Genomic DNA, 16,739 nt, shown 5'->3' with positions numbered 1-16,739 from the left:
ATGTAATGCTAACGCAAGAAGAAATTGCGCGGTGTCAACTGGGGCTGTGTCTGATGTCGATAGGTTATAAGATGATGTGCTTGGTGTAGATGGGCTGTAGGTGCTGTGTCTGGTGTCGACGGGTTTTATGGTACCGTGTCTGGTGTCGATGGGTTGTATGGTGCTGTGCCTAGCGTAGATGGGTTGTACGCTATTGTTGTCTGGTGAAGATTGGTTGAATAGTACTGTGTCTGATCTGGTGGAGATGAGTTTTATGGTGCTGTATCTGGTGGAGATGGGTTGTATGGTGCTGTGTTTAGTGTAGATGGGCTGTATGGTGCTGTGTCTCGTGTCGATGGGTTGTATGGTGCCGTATCTGGTGTCGACGGGTTGTATGGTGCTGTGTCTGGTGTAGATGGGTTGTATGGTGTTGTGTCTGGTGTAGATAAGTTGTACAATGCTGTGTCTGGTGTCGATGGGTTGTATGGTGCCGTGTCTCGTGTCGATTGGTTGTATGGTGTAGGTGGGTTGTATGGTGCCGTGTCTGGTGTAGATGGGTTGTATGGTGCTGTGTCTGGTGGAGATGGGTTGTATGGTGTTGCGTCTGGTGTAGATGGGCTGTATGGTGCTGTGTCTGGTGTAGATGGGTCGTATTGTGCCGTGTCTCGTTTTGATGGGTTGTATGGTGTTTTGTCTGGTGTCGATGGGTTGTATGGTGCCGTGTCTGGTGTCGATGGGTTGTATGGTGCTGTGTCTGGTGTAGATGGGTTCTACGATAGGGTGTATGCCACTCCATGATTTCATGATGTTGAATAAAGTGACAGGCGGCTGTCTCCTGAATACTTAGGCGACAACAGGCTTGATTTTAATCTAAATTTTTAAGTAATATATTTAGGTCTAGTTCATGAACAAATCTGTATACGTCTGCCAACTATCAAAAATAAAATGATACGCCTATATTAAATTCTTTGTGGACTTTTAATCTGCCTTTTCCCAATCAGTTTGTTGGGGGTGGGAAAGGGTGAAAGAATGTTTATATGTCTTAAAACCACCAGAAAACATACACATTTTTTTGGAATAATTTATAAATCCTTATATTCATATCGTTTGATTTTTATATTTACCGTTTCTATCAATTTATTTGACAATTACCAAGAGCCTCTGGTATCGGCAGGAGAAGAGCTCTCAACTGGCTCCCAAGTCAAATCCTTTGAAAAAATAGGAAAAGAAAGGCAAATTTCGATCAAAATTTCTCTTTGAATAGATTTTAATGTATAAGTTGTTTGATGAAATAAAAAATATGATAATTTTGGGATATTATTTAGCGTTAAGCATTATACCAATACAGTTTTCTGTACACAAAATATGAGAGTGGATATGTTATATTGTTAAATCCAGGGTTAAGGTTGGTCTCCATTAATGTGTGGAATTTGCAGCAGAGCAATTGTCGCCGGAGCAAATGTCATGGAACCATTTCAAGACCCAATCATAAAGAAATAATTCTTGTCGCGAGACTATTGGCCTTTCAAGCGTAATTGTTAGTTTATCATTGTTAAATTCAAACAATTCCCTTTATACTCCATTTCCAAAGAATAATTGCAATCTACTCGTCTGTCGAATTAAGAGTTGCAGTTTACCGAAGAACGCGCTCATTCAAATGAAACGGATATAATATGAGAATAAAGTACCTCCCACGGTGTATATTAGTAACTGTCCAAACATTTTTTTTATTTAATCGGCTGTCGATATTGAATATTGGGAGTTCATTAACCAATATTTTTACTGCTCCAATAAATAGTCTTACTGCACCGCAACCCATGTATTCATTATCTCAATATTTAGAGCGTAATTAACACCAACGAACTGGTACGATCATAACTCTTTAAAGTAATCATTATTGTTAAATTATCATGACATCACAATGAAATATTATTGTGACATTGGTATAATTTCAAAGTAAATTAATATATAAGAAGGAAGAATATGGTAATTCTTATGTCCATCAACATTTATATTCGATGCTCTACAGTCCAAACATGTTTTTTTTTTCAAATGAAAAGTGACATAATTAGTATCATTCTAATTAAGAATATTACCAGGAAAGATCCTATAATAACTAGGTGCATAGTTTGGAAAATTCCCTATGAATTTGTGATGGGTGCATCACAAGAGCCCTGGCAGTGTTCCCAGAGAAAAGTTGACGCCATCTTTGCTTTTCAATTGAATAAATAGGGGCAATGTACAGTTACATAACTGGACCCCTCTTTTTGACACTTTTCTTTCTTTTTAACACTCGAAAAGTCACAAGTCCCTATAACCCTCTAAAGAACCGCCTCTGAGTACAGTGATAGTGCAATGAGAGTCACAGTCATTCTTTGAACAATTTCAGTGGGTTCTTTATTCGAATGCCATTTACCTGCATGCTTGAAAAGATGCATTGCTTGTTTTACAAACTACATGAATGCCATCGAGGAACGGCGATTCCATGCTAGAAAAATCAGCCATTTTCATATTTTTCGACCTGCTGTCCAAACAAACGAGAAACTTCAATTTGTTTTGTGGTAAAAATGACGTACCACTGGGTAGCCATGTAAATAAATGACAACCAAATTATGTTGTCCATGGGTGAATTACAGGTGAAAATGTTGAGTGTCGTACGGGGCATTTCTGAGTGCCGTATGACACACATCATTTTCACCTTTAATTCGCCCATAATCAATTGTCTTTCGTTGGTTATCAGTTTTCTACATGACTACCCACTATAACTTTATCATTGGCAAAAAAATAAAATGTATTGCTCAAGCCGTCTGCTAAGAGACTAGAAATTATAGAAATGTCCCGTACGACACGTATGGTATCGCCCAGGAGGGCATTTATATTCATCATGTTCATATTCCGTCGCGTGATATCAGTTGTTTTATTGAGAGTATTATATCAAAAACCCTTGATATATTCATGTTTTAGCTCCGCCCTACTGGGACAAAGAAACAACCGAAAGAAGGCCGAATGCTTCCTAATGACGTTCATTCAGTCATCATCGATCTTTTGGTAGCAAAATAGAAGAGGGAGAGCATGGAGAGAGTCACCTCTTTACGTCGAGACTGTTGTTAAGCTAGCGACTAAATTCTCCTAATTGTTTGCGCTGATCAGTGAAAGCGAAACACGCCAAGCCTGGGCGTTGTGGCGTGCGCCTGTAATCCAAGCTGTGGGGAAGTTACAAATTGATGCAGAGGTTCGAGGTTCGAGCCCTGGTCACGTCTTTCGGATGGTGACGTTAAAGGTCGGTCCCAGACGTAAATAATCATATCTGATTGATACACGTCTGACAAAACTCAAATACACACTGTAATCCGAAGACACTTGAAGTAAGAGGTGCGTGATTGATCGAGGCCCTTCTTGGAAGGACCGGGGAAGGACCCGAGCAAAAAGATCAAGGATTGGCCTCAAATGCTCATCTTCAATCGACTCGTTTCGAAGAGGAGGTGCTCAAAATCAAGTTTCTTTATGGACATCACTAACTAATATAGAAATTTGGGCACCTTGTGTATATCTTTTTAAAGATCTGTTAATGAAAATGGATAATAGACCTACCTGAACGAATAGTTGGATGTTTTTTGAAAGGCAACGCATGCGTAGAAGAGAACAACTACTTTGTAAGTAAATCTTTCGACATTTCCACCATGCTAATTTTTTTAATGAATAATTGTTTTACTATTACTTGTTTTTCCTACTCTTCTTCATAATTTGGGTTTTTTTCGTCGTCTACTTCTTCTTTTCCTTCTTCTTCTTCTTCTTTTACTTCTTCTTTTTTCTTCTGTTGCTAATTCGGTTGACAAATAACAAAGTTATTGAATATAAAGTTTAACAATATTTTGTGAAAACAGCTGTATGCACGTCTTTATGAATATTCATTAGATGGGCTGATGATATCACATCCCCATTTTCCTTTTTCTTATGTTATTACATGAAATCAGAATAATTTCATTTATATATATGTGTGAGTGATAGTCTCCCTTATAATAAATAAGTTGCAGCAATGAATATCTATATTGCATTAAATCAGTTGTCAATCCAGTTTTTTTTAGTTCTTGCAGAAAAAAATTGAATTAACATAATTTCATGTAATAGAATACAAAAGAACAGGTGGGGATATGACATCATCAGTTTGCTCATTGAATATTCATGAAGAGATGCATATAACTGTTTCACCGAAATAATGCAAATGTTTAGAATGTCAAAACTTTGTTATTCCTCGACCGATTTTGGTCAAAGTTTCAGTGTTTTGTTTGTCTGATTCCTCTCTATCTGTTTAAATCATATTATTTTCACCCTTGAGCACCTTTTTAATAGAGAAATCAAAATTTTCGATAGGCATCTGCTTTCTTCAGGGATGAATTGTGAAATGAGAGAAGTACATTTTACAATGCCCTAATGAAGAGCATGTTGGCAATGCAAACATGCATTACTTGTGTAATCACTTCTTTCGCATTTCTGATGTCTAATAATTACCAATACGTGGAAAACCAAGATGCTTATAGATAGATGGATGGATGGATGGATAGATAGATCCGCCCCTGGATAGATAAATAAATACTCTGATGATAATTATTACACTTTCAATGATACTTTGCTTATAATTTTGCTGATATTATAACGTTCATGCTATTTCGTTATTGATTGTTATACCCGGTGAAGGCCGTCGATATGATTTGAAGCTTGCCCGAATAAAAGGAAACATTATTTGGAACCGCACGTCTCACTTATTTTATTCCTTGCAAGTACAGTAGTGCTCAAAACCTAGTGAAAACCGCTAGAAAATGAACATATTTAAAGTGTTCAAGTTCTGCCATGTAATTAGATATTTGATTGTGAAGTAAGGTGATAAAATATAACATTCAATAAATTTTGTTTTTTTCTGGACTCGCCGAACAATGTGAGAGAGGAGGCGCGATAGCTCAGTCGGTAGAGCGGGGGTTTCGGATTCCGGTGACCCGGGTTCGATTCCCAAGTGGTGCGCTAGTGCCCTTTTGTAAGGCATTCATCCTCATTACCAGGTCCATCGGAGAGGACCTTAAGCCGTCGGTCCTCTGGTTTCTTGCATACAAGCAGTCATGCTTTCTAAGCAATCATGTAAAAGATCACCACCATTGTGTTATTTTCTACACTCAACATTTAGAAGATACTTAAGTCCTATATACATGTACAAGCATGTCGTCCGATAAACAAAATATATTTTGATAATACCATAGATAGGATCACCTCAAGTGTTTTAAATTTGTATGCACAACATATTCACCGTGTTTGGTAACAATTCTAGATACATGTAGCAATACCAACCATTATTCCCTCTATACATCATCAACTTCGGCAGGTTCTGAGATGGAAGTATCGAACAAACTCTATCCGTCTACTTCTTAATGTCTCAATCTCTAATCGATACGTGAAAGCGTTACTTTCTTTCCCCCTACTTTAGTCCATTTGGACCTGCGATCAGAATAATGCATCTCAACATAAAAATCGAAATAAAAAGGAGTAAGCTGTCAGTGAATAGATCTAGTTTGACGCAGAGGTACCAACTGAACTGTCATTCGTGATTCCGTACCTCACAGACGATCTCGACTCAAAGAGCCCGGTCAAAGAGAGCCGCCAACTAGAACGGCATCTCGCCGAAAGATAGGGGAAGATTTTCATTTTGAAATTATTTCTGTAACATCATTATATTCGTTTCTTGGAGAGAATTAAATGAGAGAATGGTGGGAATTATTTATCACTTACAGATCCTAGATTTTAAAACTCATATAATCGAAAAGTTCCATATCTTCTGAGATGAGAAAGTAAGTTTGCTTTTTACCACTATGGACGTAAAATACATGTGTACGAAATCTCTTTTTCGTCGTTTGTTCTGATCCGCGTACGTCTATATCTTATTTGGGGATAGTATTAAATGAGAGGTAAGTGTTAAATACTCAACACATAGCTAGTTATTTTTCAGATTTTTAACCTGTTTTCGTTTTTAATTATGATTTACCCTTTTGATGTATAAAAGGTTAAATAAATAAAATTATTGTAGAAGTATTCATATTGCAAGAATAAAACTTGTACTTACAATTATTTTTTTATAAAACAATGACTGACTTTGAATTAAAAGGGGATACCAGCAGGTATCGTTTTATAGCCTAAAACTATTATCATGTTAATATTGTACTATTTGTATTTTCGTTTACAAATTATCGTAATAATCATATTACTATTTTCTCTTTTGTCCATTAATTTACATATATAGAATAATTCATCTAATAATCCTTCACTGGCAGGGTGGAATTTTCATTCTTATGAATATTTTATTTTCACAAGATTAAATGTTTAAAAATCACTTCTTTGCATGGTGAAGTTTTTAACTTTCTGGTAAAAATCGTGCTCAAGCAATTGAGGTAAACAATTTCCTTTTTGATCAGATAAACTTCGAATTAATAACCCCTTTTTAGGGAAGAATTCAACATCCCTTACATTAGAAAAATGGTATAAATCATATTTGGTAAAATTTGCACTTATTCTCATTTTATTCATAATGATAAGAAAATAAACTGACTTGTAATTTATGATACGAATGCAAGGTTTCGGCGCGATCGCGAGAACGGCGGCCGAGAGATCAGAAGAGGGCATCACGCCCCCCCCCCCCCCCGTCCTCAAGTTTACATCTCAAATACTAGTAGCCCAGTCTATTTCGGGTTAAACACAACTTTTTCTGCAATGTGCCCAAGTATATAGTATTCATTGTTGTCGGGAAGATTTAATTGCTTCCAGGGAGGCATGCAGGGGGGGGGGGCACTTGCCATCCCCCAAAAAATCCCCGTAGGAAAATTGTCTTTTTTTTCAAAATGCAAAATGCCCTCCTTTTTAAATAAAAATGAAATACCATATTTGAAGCAAAACATAATACATTTTAGGTTAGAGAATGAAGCCTATATCTTATCAATCAGAAGTCATATCAAAACGACTTTGCTGAACTTAATAATCAATACAAAACGCACAACTTCTCTGCAAGTGATAATCTCATGGTGAAAATATCCGTTTGCACCAAATGCCAACTTTGACGTAATTATAAGTGCATTTTATGGCTTTACATTCCGCCGCCCCTGATTACTTTATTGCCGGGTAAAATTGGAAACAATTCATTTTTCGGGTAAATTTTGTATGAACGACTAAAAAATTGTACTTCTCTCTGTTTGAAAGTTGTATCCATTGCTCATTTATCGGTCGAATCTTGTATCAATATTTCATGCATTGGGTGGAAATGTACTAGAGCTAATTCTTTGTTTGGTAAAATGTTTATTTAGTAGACCTACTTGTTTATGGGGTAGAAAACTTATATCTGTTTATGGAGTAGAAAACACATTCATTCACGTTTGACAGATAAAATTTGGTTCAATAAAAATAGCCAACTTGACTTTGCCAAATTAAGTGTTACCTCTAGCCCATAAACTATATTTTTGCAGAAAATATTTTGCGATTGGTGCACAGTCTACTCTATACAGAATGTTGGTGGGTCATCTTTAGTGATACTTTCTATTTTCCCCTTTAATTTACAAAAGAATGTCACTAAAGCAAATAATCCCAATATATCAAAACGTGATTTTTACACGCTAATCTGACCAGTATTCTTTTCAGGGCAGTCTGGTATCTCTGGGACATATAATTTCGGATTTGTTTTTTGTTTTAAGACTGTGTGATAAACTTGATCATATATTTTGAGAAAAAAAAGCTTGTTTAAACGATGCCATTTTTGCTATCTTTATCTGACACAGATTATGCTTTCAGCTCTGGCTAAGGAATCCTTATCTAAAATGGGTTTCAAAGAAAGACGAGTTATTCTCCATCAGGAAGTGTCCGAGCTTCGATCAGATCTCGTAAGTTATAACGGTTATTTATTTGATTTCTATATACTATTTAGGAATTACTGAAAATATCGGCTGGGTATATACGTATGAAACTTTTGGCTAAGTCTTCCGAAGTAACTCTGATTTTTGTATTCTTTGACAACTCTTCCCAAACAATGAATCGATAATTTGACCGTCAAGTGGCCCAAACCTTTTGACATCTTGTCACATTGAAGATATAACACTTCATTTCACCCTCACTGATACGAAAAGCCAGCATTGAATGCACCTGGCAATAAAACGAACCCTTCAGAGTTTTGTCATTCTTCCTGCTTACATTAATACCGCCTAATTTCCCCAATCGATACTGAAATGTTACGATTGTTCGATCTTATTGATTCAAAATTTGTCGGATGCTGCTTACTGGTCGATCTATCCCACAACATGAGACACTCAGACCTATTTATTACTGAGAGGACAAAGAATATGTGTTATTCTGGTCGCATTGTAGAACAATAGTTTACCCAAGCCAATCGACTTCGATTCCATTAGATGATTAATGCTAATTTCTGCGAATGCTAATGGTAATACCCAATTTTCTTATAGCTCTTATCACTAATACCTTTTTTTTTCTAAGTACATAGTACAAATGGTTTGACCAATCACAAAATCGAAAGCAAAGTGTTTCTCGCTTTCTCGTTTGCATGTTTAGTTCAGTAATCTTTATATCATCTAGGTAATAAGTTTTTAATCACAATAATGATGATGATGATAATAATAATGACAGTTCTTGCATATCGCATATCACATTATGATTATAACGTCTCTTCGCTTCCAAAGGGCTTGGATATTATTACCCCGGTTAAAATAGCTTGGCGGCCGTAATCATTTACATGGCACACGCATTTCAAGGAATAAATTCTTGCCGGGTACCCCTTTATCTCACCTGGGTTGGGTGCATCACAATGTGGATCAATTTCTTGCTGAAGGAAATTACACCATGGCTTGGATTTGAACCCACAACCTATATGGATTAAAATACAGAAACGTGGTTCGACCCCGGGAAAGCAATTAGCAGGGAGCTGTGCCCTATAATGCCAAATTACCAGTTTAAAATTAGATACACCAAAAGAGCCGACGGGCAAGTGGTGGAACATTCGAAACATTACAGTTATACTGTCTACTCGTTCACATTGTTCTTTTCTCAACTCACCCCGAAGTCATAAAGCTGTGTAAAATCAATGATATAAAGAATATGGCGACAATATGCCGCATGTGGAGGTCGTATATCTTTTTTCTTGTCTTATTCAAAAGCTACTCCGCTGATGATTGGGGCCCGTCAACATCGTTAATAGATCTCAATAGGATCTGGGGTATCATGACCTGTTCGCTTTAATCATGTATCGATTTGGATATTATGATACCATGTGTGTATATACACATATATATAGTCATAGTAAGAGAAGCGGGTGGGGGTAATAGAGAGGAGGAAATCGAGAATGAAGAAAAATATTCAATAAAATAAGTGAACAAAATTAGATAAAAATATAAACATGATAAATGAATGAATGAAATATATGAAAGAAACAAACTTAAGGAAAATGAAAGAAAGAAGGAAAGAAGAAATGGAAAAGAGGGAAGGAAGAGAGGAAAAACAAGAGAGAAGAAAGGAAGAATTAAAGAAAGGGGCGAAGAAAGGGAGGAAAAAAGAAAGGAAGGCAGAAATTAGGAAGAAATTGAGAAAGAAACAAAGATATTCTCAGCCGAGTCAGCTCCGATTCACTATCAGAAGAAAATTACAACCCTGTGCATGGAAACAAAGTCATGAATTTGGAAAATGTAAATAATGCACGCGCACATACTCTTTAATCATTCTAAATTAATTTTATCATTGCAGGATAACATTAAAGACGCTCATCATCTTGTCAGAAAGGAAATCAAAGGTATTCGACGAGCCATGAAGCTACTCATTGCATCTTATCGTCAGCAAAACCCCGAGGGAAATAGCAAAGCAAATAGAAAATTAACCGAACACAATCCAATGATACGACTTCCAACCGAGTACTCGAGAAATATCGATATGGAATCGATATGTGGTGAACTACCGATACTGGAGCCTCTTTCGGATGACGACATTCTATTTGGCGAACACCAAGATGTGGAATTAGATCTAGATGAACACGTTGGGATTTCATCGTTCCAGCGACGACAAAGCATACAGTTTGGATCACCATCTCCGCCGGAAAATTTTCTTATAAGACGAACTAGCCCAACTCGCGCTTCGATTCAATTCGGGTCAGATTTCGGCATCGTTTCGCCTGGATTTATGACGCCCGAAGACAGCCGACCGCCACGGCTTGCCAGTATGGCAGAGGACGAACCGGATCAAACCGATTACACGACCTACGAACGCGACACACCGGATAGTATCGTTACGAGTGACGATTCGACTAGTCTACCAAATTCGAATGAGTACCATCATCCGTCACGGCAGCACTGTGATCGATCACGATATCTGATGAGACGGAGCACTATGGACATGATCGATGCAGACTCCCTGGGATGGATCACCAAACGGGACTGGGAAGAAAAGCAATATATCATAGAATCGATACAACAGGGAAGACTCGGACGGAAGAGACCACCACTTCGTCGTCAAAACACTCAACCGAATCTCATAGGGCATGTAGGAGGACGCGTGGTGAACTCCTCAGTGACTTCAAGGAGGGGTTCTTCAGTCCCTTCATCGCCGTTAGATGGCAGAGGTTCAAAGCCGTTACAGATTCAGGCACTATCGGGACACATGTCACCGACGTCTCCGCGATCGCCGACCTTACCGCGTCAGGGACTCATCGGGTCGCCACTTACCACTCGTAGGGCATCTGCAGCAGCAGCAGCTGCAGCGGCATTGACAAAACACCATAATCACCTCAGAAGAATATCAGATGAGGTCTAAGATACACACACACAGACTAAATCTATTTTTATGTGTGAATACAATTTTCTGTAATTCATGAAGAGAATTATTTTCCCCTGCATGCATGGTTATGTGACGGGACTGCTAAAAACTAGCGTGGAAACGTATGCGATCAACCTGAGGACTTCCAGATCTAGGTCATCTTCGAGGGACCTGCTAATGATGATTAAGGACTTCTAAAAAAGTCACAGTTAATTCTGTCACTCTGTAGAACCCATAAGTTGAAACAAGTTATTCAAAGTGCAACCAGAATTACTGAAACAAGTGTAAGTTTGATTGATATTGTTCTAACAAATACCTCTCATAACATTGTAGAAAGTTGTGTTCTGTCTGAAGGATTGAGTGATCATAGTCTTGTGTATTTTGTAAGGAAATTACATAGACCAAAGATTAAACCCAAAACTGTAATCTTTCGTAATTTCAAGAGATTCGACACACAATGTTTCTTGGAAGATCTTTCCAAGACTGACTTAGGGAGGCAACTCCAAACTCAAGATGTTAACTTAATGTGGAATGCATGGAAACAAGAGTTTGTAGAATCTTGTGATAGAAATGCTCCAGTAGTAACTATGAGAGTAAGAGGGCAAAAAACACCTTGGGTAAACGATGAGTATATCAAATTATCATATGAACGGGATAGGCTAAAAAGAAGGGCAGAAGTTAGTGGACTGAGTATCCATTGGCAACAGTATCGCTTTTGTAGGAATCATATCAATAATTATAGACATGTCTTAAAGAAGGATTACTATGTAACTAATATAATTGAGCATAAACGAAACCCCGCTCAACTGTGGAAAATCTTGAAAGGTCTCAGTGGCAGTAATGTCCAATCTTCCATTGAATGTCTAAGAGTAAATGATGAGTACATTCATGAACCACTCGAGATAGCAAACGTCCTAAACCATTCATTTGCAAATTTTGGTGTTATATCTGAGGGTGCCCCACAACATTATGATGACGGTAACTTGCATCGAGTTGTTTGTAACCATAATTTTGCATTCACGGACATCAACTCTCAGCGTGTACTAGAGATTCTGAAAGCACTGGACATTAAAAAGGCAACAGGGATAGATGGTTTGGACCCTAAATTGCTCAAAGAAGCCGCCCCAATAATATCTGAACAATTGACTCAGATTTTCAATGTTTCTCTCCAGACCGGGCTAATACCAAATGAATGGAAGACTGCTAAAGTCACACCTATATACAAAAATGGTGATAAACAGGATCCAAATAATTATCGTCCGATATCTATTATTCCCATCATAATGAAGGTTCTTGAAAGAGTGGTTCATGATCAACTCCATGCCCATTTTAGTGATAATGATCTGTTTGTAAAACAGCAATCCGGTTTTAGGAAAAACCATTCAACGAATACTGTACTTACCTATTTCTCTGATTATCTTCTGAAGCAAATAGACCATGGCCGTCTAACAGGTGTCGTATATCTTGACCTAAAAAGGCCTTTGATTCTGTCAGTCATGAATTGTTGCTAAAGAAACTTCCCTTCTATGGTGTTCAAGGCAGAGAGCTTACCTGGATTCAATCATACTTATCTGGAAGAACCCAACGTACATTTGTCAAAGGAACCTTGTCTGACATTACTAATGTCAAGACAGGCGTTCCGCAAGGTTCGATTATCGGACCTCTGTTGTTTTTATGGTGAATGAATTACCCAGCATTCTAGATAATTGTCACATTATGATGTATGCTGATGACACTATACTGTATTATAGTGCTGAAAATATCAATGAGATTGAATTAGTATTAAACAAAGAACTTGAACTTGTGAATAAATGGCTGACACAAAACCATCTGAGGCTAAATTCATCTAAAACGCAATACATGATTTTTGGATCCCCCAGGAAACTACCAACCTGTGATGATATTAACCTAGTTGTTAATAACCATGTGCTTGAAAGAGTCAGTAATTATAAATATCTAGGTGTATGGATGGATGATACCATGACATGGCAAAAGAATGTAGAAGAATCAATGAAGAAGATTGGCTCACGGATAGCTCTTCTCAGTAGGCTTAGAAAATACCTCACGATTGACAGTTCAAAAGTCTTAGCTAATTCACTTATATTACCGTACTTTGATTACTGTAGTAATTCTTGGAGCATGTGTGCACAGTATCTTAAGGATGGCTTAATCAGACAGCATAAGAAAACGGCCCGTCTAATCCTAAAAGTTAATTTTTCTACACCTATTGAACAGGTGCTCCATAGACTCAAATGGGTGTCGATTGAAGAAAGGTGGAAATACCATAGATGTAAAACAATACACATTATCCTTAACGAGGAAGCGCCAATATATCTCTCTGAACTCGTAGTAAGATCTAGTAATGTCCACTTGTACAGAACTAGAAACTCAGTCCAGAATGGTGTAGTGGTACCGCTTGTACGCACACAGGCTGGAAAAAAGGCCTTTTCTCATAGTGCTGCCATTCTCTGGAACCAGCTGGATAGTGGTACCCGTAGTGCAGTCTCGAGGCAATCCTTCGCTACATCTTATTGGAGAGCGAGAAACTACTGAATTAAAATAACTACCCCTATCTGGCTGGTTCCAGGGACAAGCAAACAAATATTTAAACACAAAATTAATCAATAATCATATGATCATAGGGAATATATAGTTATATGGATTTGCATATGCACAATATGTTGACTTTTGTTCTACTTATACACACATGTATTTCAGTATGTCTGTATGTCCTGCAGGTTGCTTGTCTCTTTGAACATATTTTCTTCCTTGTTTTTCATTGTTTGTATTTATTATATGTATGTATTTGTTACTTGTATGCAGGGCCCCCAAGAAAAACAGTGCTTAGTCCACTGATGGGGTTACCCTGGGTAAACAAAACGAAATAAATAAATAAATAAATGATCTAGAACATGATATATTCATGGACCCGATATGCGTGAGCCAACTATTTGTTTTTAAGACTATGTCAGAAGCCATCACAATTAGGCCAATCACTCAGGACTATACATCATTGGAAAAATATGAAGCAGAATACTAGTACAATAAAGTTTTCATGTTCACACCCTGCCAGCTTAATATTTTGCTTTTTAAGTACAGTAAAACTCAAAACCGCAAGCCTCGAAAAAGGGTTTTATATTGTCCTTATCGCCAGCCTATATGTCCTCATCTTTGTGAGCAGAGTTTTCACAAGTTGGTATATGGATAAGTTAAGAATAATTTCGTGGTAGACAGAAAGTAACATCTAGTATTTCATGCTTTTATTCATTTTTGGCTACAAAAATATGTAACAGTTTTTGCTGAAACAGCTGTAGCCAAATAAGAAGTAAATCAACAATATACAACCATGGACAGATTGTTTTTAAGATACGAATTGTAGTCTGGGAAAAATAACACCCCCTCCCCGCAAGTTTTCAATTTTTTATACATACAACGCTTTTAACCACAACTCCGTTTACATAAGATGATTTCATAAAAACCTACTCCGGGATACTCAACAAAACTATGGCCATGCTGGATGGGGGGGGGGGGGCAGGAAGCGTAAACTTTTTAAAAAGAAACTCGAAAGCGAGAAGCTTTTGCATGAAACTGAAGGATTTTGTGCATACTTATAGTGAATTTTGTGACAATTTTCAGTAAAAAAAAAAGAGTTAATTTTTCCAATTTTCTTGGGGCAACTGCCCCGCTGCGAACGGCCATGAACAAACCCATTTTCGATGATTACGAATTGTTCCTAAAGCAAAAACTCGGGTGGTAATCCAGGCCGAAAACAAAATAATTTGAATGGGTAAACAGGTTGAATCGGACAAGAAAAACACTGAATATTTCATCAAAACTCGGACGATGAATAACAGTTATGACATTTTGCAGTTATGCATTATTTCGGTGATACCGTTCTATGCAATTAGAAAACTGATGATGTATCACCACTTATATATTATTTTGTTTTTTACAATATGAAATTATGTTTATTAAAAAAATGTCCTCGAAGAATGCAAACTTTGATTAACCACTGATTTAACGTGTGAGGTGATTGCTGCAACTTATTTTGTTACATACACAAACGTATACGAAAATATGAAATAATTATATCATGTAGTGACAGAAAACAGGGAAGTGGGGACATGACATCATCCCACTTTTTTGCATATTCATGACGGTGTGCATAAACATGTGACTGTTAAAATATTTATGAATTTCGAAATTCTATAACCTCATTCTTTGTTATCAGATTTAGATGAAAATTTCAGCGTTTTGCTCTTGTTAATTTCACTATTTATTTAGATGTACTTCTTTCCAGCCTGAAATACCCCATTGGAGAACAGTTGTATTTTGTAATTGTCACTGAAATTGGCTATCTTGTTCTGCTATAATCTTCAAAGGGCTCTCGAAGATGAAATTAGACTTGGATGCACGTTATTAGGAGTGAAGGTATCTATGGCAAATAATTCTTGATTTTCATGTATTTCATTTCTGATTTTATGTGGAAATAATCTATTGACTGATGGTATACACGTTATTACATGTATGGACGTCCATGAATTCAAAACTGTTATTTCATCGATCTATTTTCAATAAATCAATTACTACTCCAAATTCCCACATGTGCCAGACATTGATTAATACGTAGACATGCAAGCTTTTAAAAGAATGTACTAAAAAGTAGGATGCATAAATATTTCAGATTAATAGATAATCACTTACGTATGACAAGACACAACATGAATTAAACATGAGTGGAATATGGTTGACAGGATTTAGTTACATTTTCATTTTAATATAAAAAGTATTAACAAAATAGAATTTGTATAAAAAAAAAGAAATACCAGTGTTATCGCCACATTTTAATAACACATTAGAAACATAAGTACACACACTGCCTTGGAAATAGAATATCAATACAGCTTGGAATGTAAAACATACCAATATTTAACGCAAACGGGAAAAAAACCTGTCGCATGGGCGGATCCAGGATTAAAAAAAAAAGGTTTTCACCCCAAAATTAAGGACATTTGGTCCACGAAAAAATTTGACAAGCAAGCACTAAAAAGGAAGAAAAAAAAAAGGTCCTCACTTTCAAAGTCAAAGGGGAGGGGGGACACTTGTGTTTGAACGGCATATTTACAGTACAAAGTTTAATTGTGCCTTTCAAAGGGGGGGGGGGGGGTGGGCCGGCTGTGCAAATACCCCCAATATGCCCAAAGTTCAATGACCCTAAATTACCTTTGACCTTTAGTCATGTGACCTGAAACTCAAGCAGGATGTTCAGTAATACTTGATTATCCATATGTCCCAGTTTAATGAACTAGGTCCACGTACTTTCTATTAAAGTTATGATGACATTTCAAAAACTTAACATTAGGTTAGATTTCGATATTGATTCCCCTAACATGGTCTAAGTTCATTGACCCTAAATGACCTTTGACCTTGGTCATGTGACCTGAAACCAAGGCAGGATGTTCAATATTACTTGATAATCCATATGTCCCAGTTTCATGATGTCATTTCAAAAACTTCAAAAGATTTTATGTTGACGACGCCGCCGCCGTCGTAAAAAAAGCGGCGCATAAAGTCTCGCTCTGCTATGCAGGTGAGACAAAAACGACAAGAGTCCTCAAAATGGTATGGTCATTTTTTCCAAGTTTCAGCTCACGCTTCGCGCTCGCATTATTGGTCTAGTCTTTACATGTAGTCTTGTTGAAGAAATAAGCTAACACATACACTACGGTCTTAAAGAATACCCCCTCCCCACAACATAGGAGGAAAGAAAGGAAAGGAAAACAAAAAAAGGTGAAATATATTTTTTCTCATTCAATACATAATGCAGGTAGGGATGGAGTATTTTTTTAATCAGCATTTTTTGTATAAAGGTAATATTTTTACTCGCCCGGTCCGCTGTCTTTTTTAAATATAGATTCTGCCCT

General features: G+C 37.1%; 2 protein-coding genes across 4 annotated transcripts; one reads left to right on the top strand and one right to left on the bottom strand.

The window, feature by feature from the left end:
- Window positions 1–251: 251 nt before the first annotated feature.
- On the bottom strand, window positions 252–2,401 carry LOC129266441 (uncharacterized). The gene is made up of 2 exons (XM_054904296.2): window positions 2,396–2,401; window positions 252–749 (listed from the first exon to the last, which is right to left on the bottom strand). The coding sequence occupies exons 1-2, from the start codon at window positions 2,399–2,401 to the stop codon at window positions 252–254; spliced, it is 504 nt and encodes a 167-aa protein (XP_054760271.2).
- Window positions 2,402–2,854: 453 nt separating this feature from the next.
- LOC129281466 (uncharacterized) lies at window positions 2,855–15,408 on the top strand. 3 transcript variants are annotated; one of them, XM_054917432.2, is made up of 3 exons: window positions 2,855–3,632; window positions 7,785–7,886; window positions 9,754–15,408. In XM_054917432.2, the coding sequence occupies exons 2-3, from the start codon at window positions 7,788–7,790 to the stop codon at window positions 10,810–10,812; spliced, it is 1,158 nt and encodes a 385-aa protein (XP_054773407.2). In that variant the 5' UTR covers window positions 2,855–3,632; window positions 7,785–7,787; the 3' UTR covers window positions 10,813–15,408. The 3 variants fall into 3 exon arrangements, with proteins under 3 accessions (XP_054773407.2, XP_063957591.1, XP_063957586.1); XM_064101521.1 differs by lacking the exon at window positions 2,855–3,632 and adding an exon at window positions 5,488–5,813 and having other exon boundaries at window positions 9,754–15,402; XM_064101516.1 differs by lacking the exon at window positions 2,855–3,632 and adding an exon at window positions 5,522–5,930.
- The last annotated feature ends 1,331 nt before the right edge of the window (window positions 15,409–16,739 follow it).

This window comes from Lytechinus pictus, chromosome 1 (genome assembly GCF_037042905.1).
Source record: "Lytechinus pictus isolate F3 Inbred chromosome 1, Lp3.0, whole genome shotgun sequence".
Classification (NCBI taxonomy): Eukaryota; Metazoa; Echinodermata; class Echinoidea; order Temnopleuroida; family Toxopneustidae; genus Lytechinus; species Lytechinus pictus.
This window is presented reverse-complemented; position numbering and strand designations above follow the sequence as displayed.

Coding starts and splice junctions, on each gene's coding strand:
- LOC129281466 (XM_054917432.2), top strand. CDS start 7,788: ATGCTTTCAGCTCTGGCTAAGGAATCCTTATCTAAAATGGGTTTCAAA. Junction 7,887..9,753: donor CCGAGCTTCGATCAGATCTC/GTAAGTTATAAC, acceptor TTATCATTGCAG/GATAACATTAAAGACGCTCA.